The sequence below is a fragment of the Lepidochelys kempii genome, chromosome 4 (genome assembly GCF_965140265.1).
Source record: "Lepidochelys kempii isolate rLepKem1 chromosome 4, rLepKem1.hap2, whole genome shotgun sequence".
NCBI classification, from domain to species: Eukaryota; Metazoa; Chordata; order Testudines; family Cheloniidae; genus Lepidochelys; species Lepidochelys kempii.
Genome location: NC_133259.1, coordinates 62,394,947 through 62,422,499, shown reverse-complemented (window position 1 = coordinate 62,422,499; position 27,553 = coordinate 62,394,947). Strand labels below are relative to the sequence as shown.

At 39.3% G+C, this 27,553-nt stretch overlaps 1 protein-coding gene across 6 annotated transcripts in view; it reads right to left on the bottom strand.

Annotated features, from left to right (window-relative positions):
* RXFP1 (relaxin family peptide receptor 1) overlaps positions 1–27,553 on the bottom strand; it is a 91,145-nt gene that overhangs the window by 29,770 nt on the left and 33,822 nt on the right. For all 6 annotated transcript variants that reach the window (XM_073341463.1, XM_073341464.1, XM_073341466.1 and 3 more), the window contains exons 3-5: positions 9,851–9,949; positions 6,792–6,897; positions 1,588–1,659 (exon numbers count right to left, since the gene is read on the bottom strand). In XM_073341463.1, coding sequence (XP_073197564.1) covers positions 1,588–1,659; positions 6,792–6,897; positions 9,851–9,949 — 277 coding nt within the window. The remainder of the gene's footprint in view (positions 1–1,587; positions 1,660–6,791; positions 6,898–9,850; positions 9,950–27,553) is intronic.

Sequence of the window (27,553 nt, the reverse complement as noted above, 5' to 3'; positions counted from 1 at the left end):
AGCCCTGGGGTAGCGGTGGTGGGGCTCTGGCAGGGATTTAAAGGGCCCCAGAGCTCCAGCCACCGCTACCGCTCCAGCCCTTTAAATCCCTGCCTGAGCCCTGCTGCCCAAGCCCCGGGGTAGTGGTGGCAGTCGGGAGCCCCCAGGGCTCCTCAGTGATTTAAAGGGCCTGGGGCTCCACTGCAGTAGCGGCAGCTTGAGCTCTGGGCCTTTTAAATTTTCCCCGAGCCCTGGGGCTCCCAGCCACCTCTGCAGCTGATAGCTCGGAGGTGATTTAAAGGGCCCCGGGCTCCCAGCTGCCACTACTGCAGCTGGAGCCCCGGGCCCTTTAAATCAATATTTAAAGGGCCCGGGGCTTTAAGGCCCTGCCTCTTCTGGTTGAGGACATGCCCCCTGCTCAGGACTCTGGCGTACCGGTAAGTCCTCTAACTTACTTTCATCCCTGAATTGAGTTTCAAAATATTACATACGGTATCATTAGTTTTGGGGATAAGATGTTAGACTTGTATTTGATTTTAAAAAGCACGCTTACCTTCTCTATACAATATTTTCTTTGTTGTAAAAAAATAAACGTTTTCAACAAAGTCAAATAAAGGATTCAATCCTGCTCCTGTTGAAATCAATGGGAGATTTGACACGGATTGCAAAAGAAACAGGATTGGATCCAAAAAGGTCTTATCAATTTGTGAGAGATCCCTTAGCAAACCCACACTTGTGAATCAGAAGGAAATTAAAGGAATTAAATTCTGTAAGCAAGTGTTTCATGTATACGTTTCATTTAATGAAACAAGACACTTTGTTTTCAGAACGTTTTTAGTTTGAGATCTAAATTGTACTTAAGTTTGTGAACACAAGGTGGTGCTGCACAACCTCAGAATTCAAGTTAGAATCCAAGAATGCTCTAAGAAAAATATTATATGTCTTGAGCTGGCAACAATGATAAGTGGTCCTATGCTTTCACACTTTATTTCTCAATTGTTCCTTGTTTTTCATGATTCACCCTCATAAAAGGACTGGGATTTTTTAAAATAATGAAATGTATACAGAACATCTATAGTAATATACAAGAAATCAATCAAAAGGTTTTGGTCACGATATAAGCCATTTTGTGGTAGTAATCACCAGCAGTCATCACCAAAAGGCTCAGAAATGTGATTTAAAAAAAAAAAGGTTCTCAAAGACATGAATGAGTCTTTTTATGACAAGGAATGCCTTTTACTTTGCAAACTTTCAGAACACTGAATGAAACTGTATCCATTTTCTTTCATTTCTTCTGATAGAATTGCTGTCTATTATAAATTTAATTTCTTTAAGACACGATAGATGTTAAGATCCACATTATTATTAGTTTTCTAATGTACAAAAAAAATGATAAAAATGTCATGTCCAGAAAGTTTAAGCTGTAAAAAAGGGATGGAAGCCACATCAGGCTATTTGAACAAAAATAACTTACACGATTGAAAATTTCAGCTAAAGGTAAGAAACAGTAGATTTTTTTAGTATAATCAGAGTTTTATCAGTAAGCCATAAAATTGCCTTATCACAGTTTGTTCTTATTTAAGATTTTAGGTTAAAATGATTCCTTACAGGTTTTTAAGATCCTGGTACTTCTTGAAACTATCAGCAGAAAGCTTTCGTAACTGATTCCGTTTAAGGGACCTGTAATAAAAATAAAATTATTCTGTAAGTACACTAAGTAGGCCAAATTCATCCCCAGTATAACTCCGCCAACTTCATTTTGATCTAATCAATTTGCACCATGTTTTAGTTGGCAGAAATTTCTATAATAAGTTAAATATTTCCAGTAAGGTTACCCTTATATGCCAGTATGTGTATGTGTGTGTTTTGAAAACGAAATGGAGAAGGGATTTTTTGTTGTATACCCTCCTCCTGCCTCTGCATCATATTAGATCACTGGAATCCATTTATGTCAATGGAGTTAAACCAGGGATGAGTTTGGAAGGAAAGGGTGGTTTAGAAGGGGGAAGGGTGTCACTTATCTTACATTTCTGGGCAGGATTTTGGTTTGATTTTTATAAGCACTGTTTCCTCCACCCCTTTCTATATATAAACTCATATCAGCTGCACATTATGCAGCAGTTGAAAGATGCAATTAAAGTGGCAAAGCTAATCTTACTGAAAGAGCTAAAGGGTCTGTCTACACCAAAGCGGGAGGGTGTAATTTCCAGCTTGAGGAGACATAGCACAAACTCTGATCAAGCTAATATGCTAAAAACAGAAGCATAGCTGCAGCAGGACAAGTAGCGGGAGGGGCTAGCAGCCCGAATACAGAGGGTTATGTATTCAGGTGTTTATCCCCTCCTGCTGCTTGCGCCACCGCGGCTACACTTCTATTTTTAGCATGCTAGCTCCATCATAACTGGTGTGGATATATCTTCTCTAGCTGAAAATCACACTTTCTGGCTCCAGGGTAGACATACCCTAACAATATAAGCCCTGTAGACCCAGGAATGAGAACTGCATGGTTGATCAAGAATCTTCCATAGGGCAATACATAAAATTACAAGCGGTGCTCTTGGATCAGCATTGTAGGACAGGTTTCAGAGTAACAGCCGTGTTAGTCTGTATTCGCAAAAAGAAAAGGAGTACTTGTGGCACCTTAGAGACTAACCAATGACTTTGAGCATAAGCTTTCATGAGCTACAGCTCACTTTATCGGATGCATACTGTGGAAAACACAGAAGATGTTTTTGTAAGGAGAGTTATCACTTTAGACATTGTAAGGAGAGTGATCACTTTAGATAATCTATTACCAACAGGAGAGTGGGTTTTGGGAGTGCGGGGGTGGAGAGAAAACCTGGATTTGTGCTGGAAATGGCCCACCTTGATTATCATACACATTGTAAGGAGAGTGGTCACTTTAGATAAGCTATTACCAGCAGGGGGGTGGGGGGAGAGAAAACCTTTTGTAGTGATAAACACCTATTTTTTCATGGTCTGTGAGTATAAAAACATCTTCTGTATTTTCCACAGTATGCATCCGATGAAGTGAGCTGTAGCTCATGAAAGCTTATGCTCAAATAAATTGGTTAGTCTCTAAGGTGCCACATTGTAGGATAGTATTTTTCCCCCTCAGAGGGGAGGTAGATTTTTCATCCTTGAGAAATCTTCATTGTTCCCTTCACTTCCACTAACATTCTTACTCAAGTTCTCACATAAGAGCAACTATCCTTCTGGCCAAAGATGACTGGAAGGGACTCACTTTGGGTCCTTGTCATCGCTGCTCCTTAAATCAGTTTGAAGGGTGGCTGTTTTATGACATGAGGCACTTAGGGCTAAATTTGCCACCTTTGCAGCACTCTGTGGACCTTCTGACCTAGGGAGCAAGAGACTGGGACTGAGACTCTGACCCAAGTCTCTTGTATTACAGAAGACAATAGTCAACAGCTGGGAATCACAGGGTGAAGCCATTTTAATTACGCAGAAAATGAAATCCTGTGAGAATAATTAAAAATGTGTTTTTCCACATGGGCCTCTCCATGTCTCTGCTTGAGCCCTGAGAACTCATTTTTTCCCACCTACTTTAAATGCATTGTACCTCTCTCAATGATGCATATCATAGCCCTGCCCTTCCAGTTTAAGATTAATCAGGATTCCCTTCACAGCTCACTAATGCAGCACTCCTTAACCAGCAGGGAGGGTTATTGTTAAATGATGTGAAACAATCCATTTCTTGGAAGTTGAGTGAGCTGTCTCCACAGGCACACTCATCCTCTGCTGACCTCATGAATGAGGGATAAGTACTAATAAAAACTGTGTCTCTAGCACCAAACCACTAGCCTGGCCTTCATGCTCGTTTTTAAACTGAAAAATTAGCAGGCACAGTATTTCCTTCAAGATGTGGATGAAACTTCCACATATAAAGACAGAATTTAAAACTGTCTAGAAGAAGAGTTGGCTCTGGCATTACCTGATCATGGATTGTCATTAGTTTATAACAAAATTTGAGGGCTGGGAGAGCTTGTTAAAATAAAGTGATAATGCTATGACTTCTATTCAGGAGTAAAAAAGGGCAATGTCTTACAGCACTAGATTGATCAGAACGTGCAGGCAAATGAACAACAGATACATGTGATGGATTTAAGCAGCAGCCTACAACTTTATTAATTTAACAGTGGGGAGGGATGATATGTGGCCACCCCTCATTCTCATGTAACACACTTCCAGTGTGGGGCTACAGGGCTCCCACCAGATAACCAATAGCTCAGGGTATACATGCTCAGTCCTACCTTTAGGACTCAGTTTGCTTCTGAAGCCTCTCTGCCCCCCCTCCCCCCCTCCCCCCCGTATGAGGGGCGAACAGAGGTTACTAAGGGCAAACCTCAATCTACACAGATTTCAGATCTCCCTTATTCCTATAGGCAAAAGGTCCACCAGTGACATTCCAGGTCTCATTTACCTCTGGGAGCCGGCCATTTATCTGCACTGGACACTGGCTGCAAGTTGTGATGATCTAAGTGCTATCTTCTTAATGTTAAACTTTAAAGTCCTGCTGCTTGACCCAGCTGTGCCTCCATGGGTACATCTACACAGCCAGCAGCAGCCCACGGCAGCAAGCCTCAGGCCCCAGGTCAGCAGACCACGCTAAAAACAGCTGTATATACAGCACTTTGAAGTTGCAGCTCAGTCTCTGAAGCCCACCCCCTTCCGCTTCGGAGCCTGAGTTCCAGCTCAAGTTGCAACATCTAGATAGCTATAATTAGTGCTGCAGGGTGAGCCCAACAAGCCTGAGTCTGTTGACCTGGGCTCAGAGGCTCACTGCTGCGGGCTGCGTAGACAATCCGTAAAATGCCATGAGGAAGGTGAAAAAACCCACCAGACCCCTACCTGTTTGGTCCAATGGGAAAAATTCCTTCCTGTTATGGGCTAAGGGGAGGGAGGGCCATTTAGTTCTTGCACAGCCCCTACTCCCCCGCAATGTATTTAAATTCTCCAACTAGCAGGAGCAACAGGATTATGAAAAGCCTTGAAGAATTTAAATAGATGGGTGGAGGAGCAAGAACCTCATAGAATATTAGAGTTAGAAGGGACCTCAGGAGGTCATCTAGTCCAACTCCCTGCTCAAAGCAGGACCAGTCCCCAACTAAATCATCCCAGCCAGGGCTTTGTCAAGCCTGACCTTAAAAACCTCTAAAGAAGGAGATTCCACCACCTCCCGAGGTAACCCATTCCAGTGCTTCACTTCTCTCCTAGTGAAAAAGTTTTTCCTAATATCCAACTTAAACCTCCCCCACTGCAACTTGAGACCATTCATTACTCCTTGTTCTGTCATCTGGTACCACTGAGAACAGTCTAGATCCATCCTCTTTGGAACCCCTTTTCAGGTAGTTGAAAGCAGCTATCAAATCCCCCCTCATTCTTCTCTTCTGCAGACTAAATAATCCCAGTTCCCTCAGCCTCTCCTCATAAGTCATGTGCTCCAGCCCCCTAATCATTTTTGTTGCCCTCCGCTGGACTCTTTCCAATTTTTCCATATCCTTCTTGTAGTGTGGGGCCCAAAACTGGACACAGTACTCCAGATGAGGCCTCACCTGTGCCGAATAGAGGGGAATGATCACGTCTATCTGCTGGCAGTGCTCCTACTTATACAGCCCAACGTGCTGTTAGCTTTCTTGGCAACACTGTTGCCAAGCTCACTGTTGGCTAAACTTATCCCCCAGTCAATGAGAAGGCAGCAGACCTGAGGAACCCTGCTTGCTGCCACACATGCACTCTTACATCCCCCACACCCAACCTTCCGGGCACCATGTTATGTCACCTGCATTCCGTTCAAGATCGATCCCCAGTTGACTACATGTGGTAGCACATAGTAAAAGCATCGTGGATACCAATGTGAAATGGTCTGAATTTGTCAGACAGGAAACTGTTGCTTGGCTATCTGCACCTGCTCTCAATCTAATTAATGATGAGCCCAGAGCTGCATCACCACAGAGTCTGACTTGGTGTCCACACCCTATTGACAAATGGCAGCATAGCAAACCCAAGACTTCAAAAATCAGAAGATAAATCTTCTAGGTTTGAGTTTATTTCTAACCTGAAATACACACAAAACCTACCTCCCAGAGCATATGCCTCTGTGCCCCACATGTCCATTAAAGAAACCACTGCAAGTAGGTTCATGTCCTGAAAATAGCAAGAAACTTTACAGAAAAATTCCTCAGGTGGGGATGTTTGATGCTGCATTTTGTTTCCCAAGTGGGGAGCACAGCTTCATACTTGAGTGTGTAAGCCAGGACCAATGGCCAGGCAACCCTCCAGATCTCTCACAAATCTTAAATCTTGTTGTACTGACTTCTTATCATGAGATAGTGAGCAAAATCCCTACCTGTAAGCCCCTATTCATACAGGCATTTCCCTGAATTTCAGGTTATTGGTATAAGTAAAGGCTACTTGCAGGAGTAAGCATTTCAGGATGAGGTCCTAAGCATGTGTGATTCACAGAGTTATTTCTCTTGCAGTGTTTCTTGCTGCTGGTGAAATTGTACTCATTTGAGGCATTATTGCAAACAACAGCTGACTGCAGACTTACTATATTTCACACTTTGAACTGTGTTTTAATTTCTTTTCTCTTATTTTATGCAGGTATAATCTGTGTTTAAAAGCACTTTACTACAAGGCTTGTCAACACAGAATGATATTGTACTTTCAGTTTACACCAGTTTCAGTTAAACCAAATGGCTCTAATTATAAGGATATAATTATGAGATAGTCTGCAGAGTTGATATTCAATGTTGTTCATATCAAGAAGCTGCTTGTTCTGCTCTACTTACATCAGAGTTACGTTTGAAGAGACTGAAGGGACAGCGCGTAAATTGGCACCCTCACAGTCAAGCTCTAGCCCTCGGCACAGACATTCTGCTGGCACAGAATCAACCACTGAATGAAGAGAAGATAGCGGTCATGGCAGAAGGTAGGTGATGGGATGGGGAGAAAAGAGATGGTAGAAAAATGGGTTTAGTATAACAACATGTCAGAGCACACTAAACAGAACTGGATAATGCTTTAATTTAAGGTTCTCAAGTACACATTTAATTAGATCTAGTAACACAGTGACTGATATAAATACAGATAATTAAAAGATTGGTAATGACTCCTGAATCCAGTACAATAGCATCACATTTAGAACACAACTTTGAGCTTGATATTTTGATTGTGGCCTGATATGGTGGGGAGGATGTTTTATCTGTCTTGGGTCCTATAACCCGGGTGCGGTACTGAGATGGTGGTATGGAGTTTAGAAATAGTTCTAAGTTGCTAGTTAGATAATTTTTAGTAGCAAGTAACGGAACCTTGATATCTGCCTGATTTGCAAATGCAAACAGGTTTTGTGACCATAAGCAGGTTGTGGTACATGAAAGACCAAAATGTCAGTGGTTTTACTGGTAGGTGTTGACCCATGTGCAAAAAAAAAAAAAAAGCGCACCATTGCATGCCCATATTAAAGCACACATGTAACTACATGCATGAACAAGCATCTAAATATCTAAATATCCATGTGTGTACATACATTTAGTAATTTTGTACATAAATACAGACAGGATTTTGCACATATTGTACATGGAGCATGTACATTTTAAAAAATATTGACTCACAAAATTCTATCATTTGCTCTAACAAATGACTGTCACAATCACGAGCTTGTCCATGGTGTTAGGTTTAATGGCACAATATTGTCGCATGTAATGGAAAGTGTTGGATGTATAAAGAAGAACAAAAACATACATTTTGAGAAGATTTAGCAAACTTGCAGAATGGACAGCAGATTTTTTTTTCTATATTTTAAATTTCACATAAATGGCTACATTTTGAAAAATGGAGGCTTAAGGGCCATGCCCCAAAATGCGAGCACATGATTTGTGCTGCAGAATTGTGATTTCAAGGACCAGTTTGACAACTGCACATTGTATTTGTCCAGGCAATCGCCTGATTTACATGCAACTGTGCTCTCACAGAGAGATTTCCCTCTTAAATTTTGGTCCTAAACAATGAGATTAATATAGTCCCTCACAAGAATGGCCAAACCTTTCCATTTTTTTCCAGCTCAGACACTACAGGCTTGTCTACACTTGAAACTGCTACAGTGGAACAGCTGCCACCTGCAGCTGCACCACTGTAGTGTTCAGTGTAGACACTTCCTAGTCTGATGGGAGGTGTTTTTCCAACAATGTAGGTCAATGTAGGTCACTGGTGTAGGTAATCAACCTCCCTGAGAGGCAGTCGGTAGGTAGGTCGATGGAAGAATTCTTCTGTCAACTAGTGCTGTCTACACTGGGGGTTAAGTCAGCATAACAAGGTCACTCAGGGGTGTCAGTTTTTCACATCCCTGAATAATGTAGCTGGGTCGACCTAACTTTTGAGTGTCGACCTGGCCTAATTTAGTGTTGAATTATCTATGGATAAGAATTGTAAGTTTTTACTTGCAAATGAACAGACCAAATCTGAATAAAATGCGCATTTAGGAATCTTAATTTAGCTTTACTCAATCTTTATACAACACATTTCACATCTGGCTCTTCAGTTAAGTCAGTTTGCACAAAACCACATTTTGATTAAAACTGACAGGCAATATCAAGATGCTTTTTCCTTTCAGTCCCTGTAGTTTGTACCGTCATTTATTCTTTGCACAGTTACAACCCTGATAATTTCTGTTTGTTTTGTTAGATTCTTCTATAACTGTTAGCATTTCCAAAGGATAAGATATTAGGAAGTAGAGATTACTGCAGTGAGGGAAGGCGATCAAGCCTCTTGGCTCAGGAATTGAATTGTACAGTTCAGAGCCACTCAATAATAGATCTTTTATTTTTCAACAGTTTCCAGTGTGGAAAAAGTTAATCAAAATTTTTTTTGACAGAGTACTTGTGAAAAAAAAAATCATATCTGCTTCTCTTCATTCCCCATGATGTGAAGCTACCCACTATACCTCCTTCTGTGGCTGGGATGCAAAACTCAATTATTGTGTCTTCTCTTAATCCTAGCTCTGCACAGAGCAGATAGTGAGGAATGAACCTATCTAATAAAGCATGACCGCACTGGCAAGAATGATGGGCAATATACTACCTCAGTTTAATGACTGTAACTCTCACTGAAGTCACTAAGGATTTAGTGCAGAATGTGGTATGATAATACAGTAGCAGGACCTCTGGCAATTGGCTGATTTAATCTGTTACTGAAATTATCACAAGAAAACGACAGGTACAACCCAAAAGACTTGATCTAAAAACTCCCAGATTTGAATTTGTTCAAAATCTGAATTTTCCATTTTGGTGCCATATTTACTGATAATACTTCATAGCAAATCAAAATTATATTAGGAACCTGTATCTGTTTCCTTTTCCTCTTTACAGTATCTGAATGGCTTACAAATTTCAAAAGACGCATGTAGGATCTGTTTTTCCCTCTCCCAGGAGGAAGGGATTTTTAAAAAAATATTTATGTATGTATATATTTTGATGTGTGGGTATTGTAGGAAAGCTAGGCTGATAATTTTTTTTTTTTTTTTTTTTACATTTTGTTCTGAAAGATGTGGGGTTTAAGTCATTCCTCTTTGTGCATCTCTCTAAGAATATATATTGTCCTCATAATTGGTTTATCTGTGATGTTTCTAATGGAGGAATTAATCTTTTTCAGAGAGCAACTTCAATGTAGCCTGAAAGTCACTATTAATGGACTTAAAATTTGCATAAATGCATCGAAACTATATGAGATTTTCAATCTATTTCACTATAAATGGAATGACATTGCATCTGAATATGTTGTAAGAATATTTCCCAGAAGGAAGTATGTTGCACTCACTGTACTAATCACATGAATAACTCCTGTTAGTACTTACAGCACTCTGATGTCTTTACCCCAAAAGCATGTGAGGAAGTCATTTCATTGTATTTTGCAAAATACTTATCAAATTGTTGAGACCATCCATTGTTGTCTCCTAAGAAGAAATCAGAGAAGGCATGTTATATCAAAACAAAAACAAAACAAACAAAAAAACCTTCAAAACATTTCCCACAGGTACGATAGATAACAGGAACTTCATTAAATTTGGTTGTACAATCCTTTGCACACACAGACACACACAGGTTAGGAATTGTGTGCATTTTGCAGGAAAAGTTTGTTCTACCTTACAGAATCCCAGCATTTTGGTGTGACTCTTGTGACAAATAAAAAAAAAAGTCTTAAAAGCCCAATTTTCCCTCAAGCAAAGCTAATCATATAACAGAATTCTAAAAATGAGAGGTAAAAAGAGACCTATGAGGTCATCTGTTCTTCTTTCTACCAGTGCAGGCTTATCTCCCCACCGTATATTCTCAAGTGCTTTGTCCAGCTTAGTTTCAACGACTCATATGATGGGACTTCCACAATTTTTTTTGGAAGACCGTTCCACACTGTAATAGACTGCATTGTGAGGAAATGTTTTCTGATATCCAGCCTTAATTTCTCTTTGCTCAGTGTTTAGGTCAAGGTTATATGTGCAGTACTTTTGGGGACAAGTTATGAGACATATTCAAACCAACAAGCATAACCTAAGTTCACCATACACTTTAAAGCAGCATTCAACACCACTGTCTGAAACTAGTTACACTGTGCAGCTCTTTCAACGTCTTCCCACAACTAGGGACTTCCAAATATGGTGATGCCATGCAACCAGGAGAGCACTGTTTCTTTGGAAGACTTTCACATATAGTTGTAAATAATGTTTTCTGGTCAAGTCAAAACCTAATAAAGAAGACAGAGGCACACTGCTAATAAACAGGAAATGGAGTTGACTTCCCTGTTAAAGTTGCTTGTGTCAAAGTTTCCATTCTAAGACGGATTTTGACTTTTCTTTAACTTTGTCAAAAAACTCCCTTTGGCCTAAAATTTTTCATTTGGATCAATTTGGACCAATATCACAAACGATGCCACTAATTATCAAGATAGCAGCCACTAGCTGGAGATTCAGAAATGTCAATGGTAATTTAAAGTGTTACTTCTAAATGCAACTATGTCTTCACTGTTAGAAACACTTCTTGTGTTATGAGCTTTACAATGATTATTCTTAGCCAAATGATTGCAGTTTTGTTCTAAGAGTCATGAATCTCCATGAATGGACTCTCTTCCTCCCAAATTTTATAATTTAGTGTATACTTGATACCATTCATTGTGGAAGCATTTAATAAAGCTTTATAATCAAAGGGCCATGGCTACATTGATCAGTTTGGTAATATTGAAAAAGGGAAAAGACCAGAGGTGAAATTTATTTACCCAGATATAATTTTTCCTTCTCTGAAGTGGGGATCTGAGTTATTCCTCCTCATCTTCCAACCATGGAAGTGCCTTATTTTTAACCTCCACTCTCCCACCCATCTTTCTAGTTTCACAAGGCAGTGCCAACAGGAGGAGTTCAGAAAACTGATTACTGGCCGAAAATGATGAATTCCATTTCATAAATGTTTTTGATGTTTTGACATGTTTCATTCCAACATAGAATGACAGTTTTAATTAAAAGGAGAGAGTATAACCTCAAGATAGCCAATAGCTCAGTGATTAGGGCACTCACTTAGGATGTGGGGGACTCAGGTTCAAGTCCCTTCTCTACTTGATCCAGACAGTGGAGTGCTCTAACCTTGGGATATAGTTAGTCTCTTTCTGGCCTGATGAATGTTTACTTATTTATACAAAGTGAACAGCCTCAAGTGGAAAGATTGAGAGAGAGACAAACTGTAGAACCCAGAACTTAGGGCACTACGTTCAAGGCCCTGTTCCAAATCCAGGAGAGGAAGGACCCACATGAGTGTCCTAATAACTGAGCTATTCTACGGTGGATTTTTTCATTTGCTTGTTTTGACCAGAAATTCCATTCTAGACCTGAGAAACCTCCTGAACAATAGTCTGATACATTTCTGTAAAAAGTTTTGGTTTTGACTAATCCATATTTTCTGATGAAAGAATATTTGTTCATAACATTCCCAAGCTGCTCTGCTGATTACCTCTATAGTACTCCAGTTAACTTCCTGAGCTGAGAAAATGAACTATACATTCTGATTAATAAATATTAGTAAAGATTAGCCATCTCCAGGTAGGCTACCATTATATTAATTATTATTATATTATATTATATCCACTTATTCATTTATTATACAAAAATGGAAAAGAAGACTTAAGACAAAGCAAAACCCCAACATTGCTGCTGTTGGAGTCAGCCCTGACTGCCATGTTTCACCTGGGCCTGGAGCACCAAATAGATAGGGAATACTGGCTTGGAGATTTTGCAAAGCCAGCTCCTGCTGCTGAACTTCTACCCCAAATAGGACAATGCTAGCCTGCCACATTGCTGTAAAACAGGTAAAGCAGTGTTCTATTGTGCACTTGGGCCACAGTCAGGAGCCCTTTTGATCTTAACTGGACTTGCTATATGTCCACGTTTTCTCTTCAAATACCATTTTCCTGCAGACAATTCTCAAAAATCCTCTGTAAACCAGGGGGATACCAAGAAGAGGGAGGAGAATAATAAATGAATAAATATTAATAATAAAAACAAGGGGAAGGGCTCTTGCCTTGAGAGAAAGGCCTAGAGGAATCTCCTGCCACTTCAAGCAGAAGTGAAATACTGGGAAGTTAGAGAGGTACTCAGGTCTCTGAATCATAGAACCATAGAATATCAGGGTTGGAAGGGACCTCAGGAGGTCATCTTGTCCAACCCCCTGCTCAAAGCAGGACCAATCCCCAACTAAATCATCCCAGCCAGGGCTTTGTCAAGCCTGACCTTGAAAACCTCTAAGGAAAGAGATTCCACCACCTCCCAAGGTAACATATTGCCGTGCTTCACCACCCTCCTAGTGAAAAAGTTTTTCCTAATATCCAATCTAAACCTCCCCCACTGAAACTTGAGACCATTACTCCTAGTTCTGTCATCTGGTACCACTGAGAACAATCTAGATCCATCCTCTTTGGAACCCCCTTTCGAAAGCAGCTATCAAATCCCCCTCATTCTTCTCTTCTGCAGACTAAATAGTCCCAGTTCTCTCAGCCTCTCCTCATAAGTCATGTGCTCCAGCCCCCTAATCATTTTTGTTGCCCTCCGCTGGACTCTTTCCAATTTTTCCACATCCTTCTTGTGGTGTGGGGCCCAAAACTGGACACAGTACTCCAGCTTCACAGCTTCACTGACTGACACTGCACTGTTAAGCTAGGAAGAGAGTTTAAAAAAAAATTAAAATGCTTCCATGCTTGTAAAATGAGGAATAACCCAGTTATAATAGATCACAGAGCACCAGGGAGAAAATGCCAGGCACCATTTCATTTTAGGATGTGGATTATAAGTGAATTGAAGTGTTGGCTAGCAGCATGACTTTTATAAATATTAATAAGGTTATAGGTGAGGATCAGACGGGCTTCCTCTATAGTCGGTAGAGGTTAGTGATCATTATATGTTATAAATGTTTTCTGGGCCACTATGGGCCCTCCATGATATTCTTTCAATGTAGAGACAGGCTTTTGGGAGTAGGTGCTGTGTGGGGATTTCTGTTGTGGTTCAGAGGACTGTGAATGGAGGATGCATTTATTCTGTTCAGGATATAATAACCATTAGGTGATAATGGCTAGTGGCCTTTTGCCTGCATGATTTATGTTGTGGTAAGAGATCAGACAGGATTATCTGTTGAACCTTATTTTGTAATAACTCCTGAGCACTTGGTTGCCAAACTGAGCATTGACTGGATAAGTAGCAGAAAAACATCATTGGCAAGATTTTCAAAGAGTTCCACACCCAATCTGGCCACTTATGCAGGTGCCTGAAGAGGAACAGAGCTCTTTTGAAAATCTGTCTCTAGGAGGCCATAATTCCTGTCCCCTAGTTAAGGTTGTAGTGAGGCTTCCCTTATTACTACTATTTTTGAACCCATTCCTCTAGGAGAGACTCCGTTGACTTTTATTTGCAAGATCAGGGTCTTAAATGAGGGTGGTTGAGCCTACTATACAGGACTGGAATCTGCTGCTATTACTGGACTGTATTTTACCGAGAGGAGGGATGATTGAGATGGGAGATTAAAAGGATCTTTTTGTCAATGATTTTAAAGAGGTATGTCAGTTTTGCATATTTCTGGTGCACTGTCACAGGCATGGTGGCCCTGCAGCACACCTGCATCAGATTCTTCTCACCAGGGTTTTCTACCTCTTCCAGGGATTCATGGGATTCAGCCCTCTGGATAGGTCACTCTCAGAGTTCAATCCTTTTCTGGGGTAATAAAAGTCTAAACAAACAAAAGGTTCTTCTACCCCCCCCACTTGAGCCACTCTTCATCCCACCCTCTAGGCTCAGTTGTCAGCCCTTTCTGGGCTTTCCTTAAGTCTCGCTGCCTTGGGATAGAGTGCTAACTCCGAGACAGCTTCCCTGGAGCCTCTCGCACACTCTCAGCCTCCCTCAGTGACCTTGTAGTTTTCTCTGTTCTGGGACAGAACTCTAACTCCCAGGCTGCTTTGCTCCACTTCTTCCACACCCTCCTCTAGGGCATTTCCCAAGAGTCCAACTTCCTTCTTACATTTCCTCCTCTATACACTGTTCTCTGCCCTTTTATGAGGCCCCACAGTCTTTTTTTTCCCCCAGGCCATCACCTGACCCCAATTAGTCCTGTCCCTTAAGCAGGCAGGCAGCTAATTATGGCACAGATGGGGCTAATGGAAGAGGGCTAGCCCCAGGTCTCTTGCACTTAAAAGGACAGGCCACGCTGTTATATGTACAGTTGTACTAAGTAAACACTTTTCACTCAGGATGCAGTCTCAGAATACTTTTAGGCTTCCTAAACACAGCAGTACCAGCATAGGAACACTTGGTAAATTAACCATTTAGTTGGATATTTTGAAATATTGTTGAAAACCATTTGTTCTGGTGTTAAAATATACAAACAACCCTAACACCCTGCCCTCTTCTAAGCCAGCAAAGACATAGGGCCAGATTCTCAACTACATCGGGGAAGCTGTTTGCCTCTCTACTTCTTAAGGCCAAACAGGTAGATATGCTTTATCCCATTTGACAGTGTTTGAGAAATTTTGCCAAATGGCAAGCTGCCCACTGTGGAGTGCGTATGTGTATGGAATGTTTATAGACAGTCAAGAGGCAGCCATGCATGAGTGCAGTGTAATAAAAGCGGAGGGTTCCAGTCACAGATAAAAAGGAAGTCAGATGGGCTCCCATACATATTACTTTGCACTGGTACAGCTCGGATTTCCTAAGCTTTCTGGTGTCAACTGATTGAAAATACTGGGCTTTTCTTCTGGCTCTTCTGGTCCTGGTTTCTACAAGCAGTGGAGAGGCATGGAAACATTTAAAAACAAACACACACACAGGAAAAAAGTTAGCTAAACTTTTCTGAGCTTCAAACAATTGATCTGATTTAGTTTGGTTAAAGTTTTGGGACAAAATGTGGGACAGCTTTTATTTTAGCCAAACTGTTTTGCCCAATCATAGATACACACCCTTTGTAAATAACTATATTTAATAGAAGGACTAAGTCAGGTACAGCATGTCAGAGACATAAATCACATGGCGGTCATTTAGAGTTTATGTTGTTTGAGTCTGATCTTTTTACACACCAGTAAGAAGAGGTTCTTCAACAACTTTCAGAAATGATTAATTATAGTACTGGCCCACTGATTACAGATGCACATTTTGGGAAGTCCAGTTCAGATGACATGATTTTCCTGAGCCAATTCTAAAATAGGTTCTATTGGGTGTACTTCTGGCAAAGCCTGCTTTTGAGACAATGGGACACCAGCATATCTTCTCTGATGTGGAATAAGTGAAATAAGTAATTGACAATGTCTTACCCTGGAACACTGCAAAAATCTATGGTCCGTTAGATGGATTTACATTGTGTTGATTACCATTTATGTATTAGTGTCATAGAAGATGAATACGGACACTAATTCTGACAAATTACAGATTTGAATAAATACATATGACAAATCCACGAAAATATCTCCCAAATCCAAGAAAATATCAATTAAAGATACACAATGAATTGTTTAGAATGGAACTTACAACATGAATTCTGTATACAAGAATTCCTGCTCTTTGAACTGTAGCCTGATAGGTATCTGTAAACAGGCACTATACTTATTTTAAGGTGTCAGGCAACTGCCTGCAGATCTAAAAGGCCTCATACCAGCAGGTGATTTTGTCTTTGCTATGGCTGGTGTGGGATATGTTCCTTTCGGATAACCATTTCAGTACATTTTCTCCTACTATTAAGAAATGCATCATGGTATTTCATGGTCAGAGATATCTTTAATATGGTCAAAGTTGCTCCATACTTACACCTTTTCCACTATTGGCCCACAATGATAAACTCCAATAATTTGGTCCTGAGCCTGTAGCCTTACTTGCATTGAGTGAAATTCTAACTCGATTGACTTCAGTGGGGCCAGGATTTCAACCTTGACTTTAATGGGACTACTTTCATAAAGACTGTAGGATTAGACCCTCAGATTATACACATTAAGGCCTGGCCCATATTAGAAAATATGCACTAGTTTAACTAAACTGACATTAAACCAGTCTCGTGGGCAAACACATAAACTGATTTAAATGTATCTACATTAACCCTCACTTAAATCAGGTGAACTTAATTCAACAAATTTCTGACCAATTTAAGCAAGAGTTAGGCAGGTCTGAGTGCATCTTCATTAGGTTTCAGAGTAACAGCTGTGTTAGTCTGTATTCGCAAAAAGAAAAGGAGTACTTGTGGCACCTTAGAGACTAACCAATTTATTTGAGCATAAGCTTTCGTGAGCTACTGCTCACTTCATTGGATGCATACTGTGGAAAGTATAGAAGATCTTTTTATACACACAAAGCATGGGTGTAAATGGGTGTTTACCACTACAAAAGGTTTTCTCTCCCTCCACCCCACTCTCCTGCTGGTAATAGCTTATCTAAAGTGATCACTCTCCTTACAATGCGTATGATAATCCAGTGGGATAATTCCCAATTCCTTGGAATTCATTTGCAAATTGGATACAATTAATTTAGGCTTGAATAGAGACTGTGACTGGCTAAGTCATTATGCAAGGTAACCTATTTCCCCTTAAAGAAAAGGAGTACTTGTGGCACCTTAGAGACTAACCAATTTATTTGAGCATGAGCTTTCGTGAGCTACAGCTCACTTGATCGGATGCATACCGTGGAAACTGCAGCAGACTTTATATACACACAGAGAATATGAAACAATTCCACGGTATGCATCCGATGAAGTGAGGTGTAGCTCACGAAAGCTCATGCTCAAATAAATTGGTTAGTCGCTAAGGTGCCACAAGTACTCCTTTTCATCTTCATTAGGGGGCTTACATCAGTTTAGTACTGATTTAAATCAATTTAATTAAATCAGTGCAACTTTTCTAAAACAGACAAGCCCTAATTTACAAATGATAAATATCTTCTTAGTACCAGTACTCCTCTGATAAATCTTGTATAAGCATGAATTCTCTCTCTAATTTATATAGTGATCCTTTTAATCTGTATAAAATGATTCTGTTTTCTATTCTGTTCTTCAGTACAAATCTATTTACAATTTATGAACTAACTATGGTGTGAAAAAATAAAATAACTTAATATTTGAAAAATATCCTTTAATATAAAAGCTGCTGTTACTTAAAGGTTCCCCCACTGGTGTGTCTGTTCTCTGAAGATCAAAACAGACATAAAATCAATTGAAGTATGTCATGACTGACTGTGCATGTCTATTATGTATTAACTGTTACACATCATTATTAACGTTTTTAAAAAATCACTGGATTTTAAAAAATGGACATAGCCAAATTCTGCTGTCATTTTCACCAGTGTAAATCTGGAATTACTTCAGTGTGATCATTCTGGATTTACACGTGTGTGAGTGACAGCAGACTGGCACGACTTGCATATGTGAAAAGATTACATAGGAGTCTGATATTCTGATCTTTCGTCCGGTGTTTGCCACTAAGTATCTCTCAACTTCCAAATGTTTATTTTTTGCTCCATAAGCATATACGTAATTTCCAACTCAAATGACAAATGTAGGTTCTAAGGCTGGATAGTTTCATATAATCTTAAATCTCTGATTTTAATTTATATTATGATGGGGAAAATTATTGTCTGGGACAGATGTGACACAACTAACAGAACTGTAAAAATAATTATTCTTATTTTTGATTGAACATACAAAAATGGCAAGCTTGTGTGTGATGTGATGAAGCAGAAACAAAAATCATACAAATATCTCTATCCCATATGGAAAATTGAGTAGTGTTTAATAAAAAATAATAACCTTTGCATAGATGTTTTCAAACATCCCAATCAGGTTTATATACCCATTATAGAAATCTACAGGACAGTTTAGAGAATTTATGGAAATTACATAATTCTCTGTTAAATTGTATAGGCTTTTTCTACTAACATTATTACATTTCTATATAATTATATTGGTTTAATCCTATCTAGTTTTACAGGACCTTTTCATAAGAGATGTAATATGCAGTAAGTCTTATTAAAGAGAAAAGGCCTATGAAGGGTGCTGAGCACCTGCTCAGAGTTGGTAAGCTAGGTCAACATTTTTACAAGTGTCTTTGTAATACACTTGGGAGAGATTTTCAGTGGGACTAGGGTACATTACTCCTTCAGACTCCTTTGAACATTCCAGTCTATGTCTGCCATCAAATATCTGATTTGATGATCTAAAGATAGCACTAAGAACTGCCACATGGGGGACCTAAATTTAGGACCTGAGCATGGTCCCTCATTCCCAGGACTGTAAAGTCCAGGAGCATTCTAGTAGTAATACAGGTAATCATAGAGGAATCACCTTGCATCACTTTCTCTCTCTTCCCTCTGCTTCCTCTAGGGAGTCATTTTAAATTTAACCTGAGTGCTTGTGTTTGTTTCAGTGGCCTGGAAACAAGTGGCTATGACACCATATTTTCTAGAGAAGAGAGTACACACTGCAAACAATCACAGCCTAGCTGCCAAAAAACAATGTTGCTGAATTACAAGGAAATTTGGCCAGCAACCATATTTCTAAACACTGAGAAGGTTGCTGTCCTCAGTACAGTTCCGGCCACCCAATTAAATATAATGACCCTGTTTATGAAAAAGGTATCACTTACATAGTTAAGTTGTGTTCTTTCTACAGTTCTCTTATAGAGCCCAATAAGTGGAGCGCTAGCCAGATGAGTAACAGTAGTCATTATTTTCTTAATTCAATGTTCCATTCATAATGGAAAAGTCCAGTTTACCCAACTACCAGTTGGTTTGTACCTACAGGTTAGGCACAGTATGGACAGATTCTTGCATAAAAATAAAATGTTTTTAGAAAATGCTTATTTTTAATAAATAAATAATAATATTTTATATGTGTATCTATTAAAATACCATCCTGAAGGGTTCTCAAGCGATTTACCTATATATATACACATATACACGTGTGTGTGTGTGTATATATATACACACACACACACACACACACATATACATACACACAGAAGTCACTTCAGCAACCATTTCTGAGCTGGAACACAACAACTATGTAACAGTGCAAAGCAACATTCTACGACAGTTTTAGACCTTAAATTCTAGAATTAAAGTTCAAGGAGAATGCAGGTAGATGTTTACAAGAACTTGTAAACTGAAAGAAGACAAGATGCTGGGTGTAACATTCCCACTGTTGTGAAAAGTGGCACGAGAGCTTTCCACAAGACAGGTGATCAGAGCCTTGGTTTTACATCTCACCTGGAAAAGGGCACCTCCAGTGCTCCCTATCACTGTGCTGGGTACTTATTCAGTACCGTCTTTGAAGAATGTTTCATCATGAATAACAAACAGTACTTCTTGAAGCCTCTGGACTTTCCCCATAAGTCTCCCAGTTCACATAAGACATGATCCTGTGCTCATTAAGTCAATAGTAGTCTTTCCATTGACTTCCATGGGCTTTGGTCCAGGCCCATAGGCAACAATATTTTGTGAGAAATGAGGTGATAACAACCAGGGTGGCATGGTTGCAGACTTTATATTGGTCTAAGCATTCACATTTTGATTTAAAATGGTAGAGTATTAGTCAAATGTGTACTAACAGTAATGACCTTTCTAGTTGTTTTTAACCACAATATGTATCTTTGGGTATTACTAAGCCAGGATGAAAGTTACAAAGCATGCAACATTCATAAAACAGAAAAGGCAGAGAAATATGCATTCATGTGATTTTAGAGCCTGTAACTACACTAAAGGGTGCTGATAAAGAGCATTATGTATAGAAGGGACAAGCCAACGGGTTTTGAAATGGAACTGTGGAAAATGCCACATAACATTTGCACTGAAACTCACAAGTATCATTTTAGGGCCTCAGCTTCAGCATTGCTAACTTCAGTAGGAAGCAGGAATGCTAAATATCTTTCTAGATCATGCCCTCAGTAATGAAAATTGTATGTACTGAAAAAAGATAGGATTTAAACTATTTTACAGTAGAGATGGGCCAAGAATGTTTTGTTTTGATTCAGATAAGGATAGTTCAGGTTCAAAGCTGAAGCAGGCTAAGTTTCATGCTCGTATTAAAAAAATGTTGAATGTTTGTAATCTGTTCTTACCAAGTTTTTTATCTTATGATGGAGGAAAATCTCATGAGACCAGCCATTCTGATTAAACTTCTTCCATATTTAGCTGCATATGAACTGGATATAGAAGCTAGAGCCTTTCCAGTTTTGGACCTAACCCAGACTCAAAACAGCTGAGGTAACTTCACATGCAGGGATTTGAATCAAAGTACCACTGAAATTTGGTGGAAGCAGGTATTTGGATTTCAGACTCATTACTATATTAAAGCCATGGTGAACAAACCATTTAGATTATCCAGGAAAACTATTGGTGTATTGTGGTTAAATGTGGATGACAGATATCAAGAGATCACAGAGAAAAAATTTAGGGGAATTCAAATCACACAGCAACATAAAACTTTACCATGCTAGGAGCTGTTCCAGAACTACAGCTCTTGCTATACCAGGTAACTTCATTTTCCAAATTACAATCAACAAGAATGGAAGGTTAGATATGGGATGGTAACTTGCTGCATCTGCTGTTTGCAATGGGGTTATTTTTTACATAAATCAGGAAAGATGAGCTATTATAATGGCTTTTAGAAAGTCTACACTTAATCAAGTAAGAATGAGAATAATGAGAGTAATCACAAGAATCAACAAATCAAGGTATTCAGAAGTGTTTTTGTAAACTTAGGAAGCTGATTGAGACAGTACTGGATTGGTAAGTGTTATTGTTGTCAAGAACAGTTTGGATTCTTGGGGTAGGTAGGTTCATTTATCATTAGAAAAAAGACAACACAGATCCAAGAGATAGTGTGTAAATAGTTCTTATTCCCCTTGAACAAAGAAGGTAAGATAATAAAGCAGAAAACTCCACACAGCTCTATATTTGTGATCTCTGGCCAAAACTGTTTCTGAAACTCTTTTCAAATTATTTTGGTTTTGTGATAATCCCATCTCCAACATACTAAATGCCTTTGTCCCAAATCCATCACTCAAAATCAAAATTCTTTATTAGGATATATTATATATATTATATATAGCGAGAGAGTTATATAAGTAAGTTATATGTTGTTAAAGTACAAAGGGAACAAAAGACTTCATGTCTTTATCAGAGGTAAATACAATACAATAAGCATCTCCCCACAACCGGGCTTTACATGTGTCAAGGTTCCTCCCCCACTCTGAACTCTAGGGTACAGATGTGGGGACCTGCATGAAAAACCTCCTAAGCTTATCTTTACCAGCTTAGGTCAAAACTTCTCCAAGGTACAAAATATTCCACCCTTTGTCCTTGGATTGGCCGCTACCACCACCAAACTAATACTGGTTACTGGGAAGAGCTGTTTAGACACATCTTTCCCCCCAAAATACTTCCCAAAACCTTACACCCCACTTCCTGGACAAGGTTTGGTAAAAAGCCTCACCAGTTTGCCTAGGTGACTACAGACCCAAACCCTTGGATCTGAGAACAATGAAAAAGCATTCAGTTTTCTTACAAGAAGACTTTTAATAAAAAATAGAAGTAAATAGAAATAAAGAAATCCCCTCTGTAAAATCAGGATGGTAGATACCTTACAGAGTAATTAGATTCAAAGCATAGAGAACCCCTCTAGGCAAAACCTTAAGTTACAAAAAAGATACACAGACAGAAATAGTTATTCTATTCAGCACAGTTCTTTTCTCAGCCATTTAAAGAAATCATAATCTAACCTACCTAGCTAGCTTACTTACTAAAAGTTCTAAGACTCCATTCCTGGTCTATCCCCTGCAGAAAACCAGCATTAGACAGACACACAGACCCTTTGTTTCTCTCCCTCCTCCCAGCTTTTGAAAGTATCTTGTCTCCTCATTGGTCATTTTGGTCAGGTGCCAGCGAGGTTACCTTTAGCTTCTTAACCTTTTACAGGTGAGAGGAGCTTTCCCCTGGCCAGGAGGAATTTCAAAGGGGTTTACCCTTCCCTTTATATTTATGACAACATGCGCTCAAGGTTTAATCCCCTTGTTCATTTCGGATTCATTGGCAGATTGCTCCACAGCATGATGGCGGTCTCTCTCTTTTCTCTTCAGGTTAAATGCCAAGAAGTGTGGAGGCCCTTGGTCTAACAGAGGGATCCATTTCCAACTTCAAAGAAAATGCACGTGGATGTATGGTCCCACGTTTTAATAGACCAGATTTAAAATCATGACATTTCTATGCACAGAAAAGCTGTCCCTGGCCCAGGATCAAATTCTGTTAATCCTGGGACTCAGGCACATATAATTTTGGGGAGCAATTGCACATTTTGTGGTAGGTAGAGAAAACATTTATCTAGCAGGCTGTTATTAAGAAAATGGTGGCTGTTTGAAGCAACTCAGGGGTGTGGGATTTTAGAAAATGATTCAGGAGCCTCATTAATGGATAGAGGGCAGGTGAGGCGGTCAAAGATTCATCAGACATTTATTTATGACATGACCTTGCAATTTGTCATAAGGTTCTGCCATGTATTACACAGCTATCACTTAAACACACATACACTCCCATTAAGCTGATGAAACACACATTGATTCTATAAGAAACTAAGTGACAAATACTAAAGAAAGTAGGACCAGAAGCACTGTTGTTCTGGTCTAGCATTAGTAATTCTAATTTCATGAGATTCATCCTTAAGTAGACTGACTGCACCAGTGGTGTTTGGGTATCTTCCTTGAAATGCAGTTGAATAGTTAAATATTGATCCTACATTCTACAGTCCTCTCCTATATCTTGAGTAGTGTATTAATAATTGTGGTATTATATAGCAGTTGCTCTTTTGTACTGATTTAGTGTGTATGAAATACTGTAAATCTGTTTGAAGTATAATGTCTAGAATGAAACTGTACTGGGAAGAGAACGGACAGTATTTGTTGTCATGTTGTCACTATCTTTTATCTTAGTTTCATCCAATATTCATACTGTACTGATATTCAAGTGAAATTCTGTTCTAATACTTTAATTCACATAGCAGCACATGATTTTTTAAATTGCACAGCAGCTAACCATCAACAATTCATACACATCAATTAGCTAAATAACAGAACATATTCAATAAATTCTGTTCAGAACCTCCATTCCGAAATCTCAGTTACAGAAGCTGCAGGGCCAAGCCTTGTAGTCAGAAAACAGGAAAAGTTTTTTTTTTCTCTTCTGAAAATGGTCGTCTTTTCTGGAAAAGCTGACTGAAGAACCGGAATGTAGGACAATTTATCAAACTTGTTGCGCTGCCTGCCAACTTGAGTTTTAATTAAACTCATGCACAGCAGGGCGCTGGAATTATTACCACTTGCACACACTTCCTGTGTTTGTTACTAGTTTCACCGGCAGCTCCAAATAAAATACAACATGTAGGTCAAACTGTTCAGCATCACCCTTAACCTTTTAAAAAGGAACTAAAAGCTTCTGGAAACAGCTGGCAATGGGCAAAATAGTCTTGACCATAAAATATCTTTGGAATGCTCTGAGCTACTGTGTTTTAACATTAGAAAAACGTAACAAACACTATTAGAGTTAAATCATCAGGATCTTGCAGCAATAGGGGCATTGAGCTAAATTAATCCCTGGTATTACTACTTTGCCTTTAAAGGAGTTTTTACACTAGGGATGAATATGGTCGTATGAATACAGATATGTCAAGCAATTACTTCCAGTGTATGAAACCCAATGAATATTTTACAATTTATGAAAAAATTATAAAAATACACTTAAAAGAAAACACTTTCAAGTTCTAATGCAGAGTGCATGAATATTTACAAAACATTGCAATTTTTTTGCAGGGTTATTATCTGGATCCTATTTGTTTACATTTTTTTTTAAGTAGAGTTCATCCCCATTATTATGGAATGTTTCAGCAGAATGAAAGTTAGTCTCCACACCAGCCATCTGGGAGCCCTCAACATTCTCTGAGCTGGACAAACACACACTGTAATGAACCTAAGGCCATCTAGGACCAGCAAGGCAACTCAAAGCCATTTATTGCTGACCCCAAGCGTTCAAAAATCGTGACTGAAACTAGGTTACTATACTTCCAGGTTTCCCTAGACATGACCTCCTTTTTGTTCAGTTGCCAACCCTCCAGGATTGGCCTGGAGTCTCCAGGAATTAATCTGTAGTTATATGATGAAATCTCCAGGAATACAGTCAACCAATATTGGCAACCCTACCTGTGCAATATTCAGCTGGAGGCAGCATTATTTATCTTTATTTGGATGACTAATATCTCATCATATATTATTTTAAAAAATTAATTTGAGTCATTCCCCCATAAGAGGGGATATGAAAGTAACTGGAAGAGGCTCATAATGTTCCAGTGTAGTGGAGGAGAGCTTTTGTGTAGAGCTGGCTGGGGACTGATGGTTCTTTTCACAAAGAATTTTGAGATTTTTGAAGCTTGAACTTGTTCCACATTTCAAACAAGAAAAATAATATTTTTGAAAGTTGTTGAGAAACAAAATTTTGATTAAATGTCTGTCTTTAAACTGAAAATGTCAGGTTTTCAATTCATCACTCTCTGTGGAATTGATCAGGGAGTCCACCCTGAACTACAGAAAACATTCCATCAAAAAAAATATATATTTCAGTTTCAATGGAATGATATTTTTTGACTGAAAAAGTTTACTTGAAAATGTTTCTATTTGTATGCTTTTCTTCTTCCTCCCCAAAGAGAGATGGCCTTCTGTTAGTTTTCTTTTAGCATTCCAGCAACATAGCAAACAAGCATGTCACATAAGAAAAAACCTGTAAAATGTAAATGGCTCTGACTATAAACATCATCTTTCAAGCTTCTGTTCACACCCTTCAGAAAGGGTAAGAAATCTGAGACAGAGCCCATAAACAAAATCATAATCCCTGAAACATCAAAGAGGTATATTCCAGTTCAATACAATATCTCAATATAGTTTTATAACCTAAACAGAGATTATGTAAGTGTTAATTTTCATCTGATTCACCTATAAATTCTTCATATACAGCCCTGTATTAAATCTTCTGTTTTAAACCACTCATTTTATTTATACAAGATTTTTAAAGTACATGTTATTGGGGGAGGTGGGAGTGTGTGGCTCAGCAGATTAATAAGGGGGATATAGAAATTTTCACCTCTGTCATTGTGACACTGGCAGACCAGCCAACCTATGTATGACCCATAACAACTTTTAACAAGAGGCATTACAATTGTATCAGGACAATTCATTTGTATATGAATTTCAAAGAGATGTACTAGACCAGCAATCACTAACCCATACATTTGCAGTAATAGAAATCAAGGGCAGATGGTAAATGTGTTGGTCTGTGTACTTGTATCTTGTTAAAGATTTCACAATGTAACCAAATTAGCTTGTAGATGCTAATTCACTTTTATGTCTTAATTGACTATATATTATGTGTGCGACTGGGTTTAGTCCACCCTAAGATCAAAGATGTGAGACATTGCATGAAATTAACAATATTATATATATATATTATCTTCAGCTTGTCTATGTTATAATGTATGACCAGCAATTGCCTTATGTTAATCAATGTAACTGGATTACCTGTGTATGCATAGTAAATAGAACATTAACTTCAAGGTGATGGGACAGTGCGCACTCAACAAAGAAGAATCCTCAGTCACATGGTTTGCTCAAAGCACTTGAAAAAACCTGCTTTAGCTATAAAGAGAAACCCCAGGCCTGATCCTTTCATCTCTAGTCTGCTGAACTTTAAATAGGGAAAGTTTAAGCCATGGGACTGAGATCTTCTAAGTAGTTATTTGGCATACACTGGAGAATACATGGAAAGACTCCAACAGACTTTACATCTAATCTGCCTTTGGATTCTGACCTGTTGGGATAATTCCAAAGAGACTTTTGCAAGCCAGTACATATAATATCACTGCTGTGTTCCTGATCTATAAACACTGAAAATCATTTGTATGTATAGGATTCCTTAACCATTCAATACATCTCTTTTTTTCTTAATAAAACTTTAGTTAGTTTATGAATGATTGGCTGACAGCATGATATTTGTGTAAGATCTGAAATATATATTGACTTGATGGTAAATGTCTGATCCTTTGGGACTGGTAGAACTTTAAGTATGGCGAAAAGGGTTTTCAGTAACCTCTCACTATATTAGACCAGTGTGTCTGGATGGGAGCCAAGGGCTGGGATACTGAAAGGGGACGGTGTTTGGCTTCTTGTTAACCAATGTGGAGCTACAGAAGCTCTTTTGACACTGAGTTGGTGAATCTAATTATAGAATGACCTACTAGTTTTTGAGGATTGTCTGCTCTGTTTCTTACAGTCTGCTCTGAGGGTGGCATTCTCAGCATGGCCCATCCCAGGCACCCGGTCACAGTCATCAATTCAAATCTGTCTCAGGGAATAGTATGACAACCCTTTCCATCTCCCATCCCTGAGAAATGCATGCTTCCTGAAGCTTTCATGCTTTTTACAGGTCCTCTGATTCATCTACCTCTAAGGTTTGTGAATGCATGAATGCAGACAGCTATTCAGGGTCTCTGAAGACAATCCTCTCTGCAGCCTGCCCAACTATTACCTATATATCCTGGTAACTTACATGCTGCTACTTTGGCTTACCAGAACCATGCTGAAATATTAAACAATTAAAAGATTAATCTTTTCTCTTTGACAATGAATGTTCTTTGTCAACTGCAAGCTCTAACATGTTCTTTTCCCTCCATAATTAAAGATTTTTGCAAGAATGTGTCTCCAGAGCTGTCCCTAGGGTACGGCCCATTGGGGCAACTGCCCTGGGCCCCGTGCTTTGGGGGACCCTGCTCTTTGTGAGGAGACAGGCGGGGAGGTGAGGCGAGAGGCAGGGCAGGCGGGTGGGGAGGAGCCCCCTACCAACCTCCCCCTCCCTCCCAGCGCCTACCGCTGATCAGCTGTTTTGTCTGGAGGTACAGGTGGGGAGGAGTGAGGGCACAGCACGCTTTGGGGAGTGGGAAGGGGCAGAACTGGGCGGGGAAGAGGCAGGGTGGGG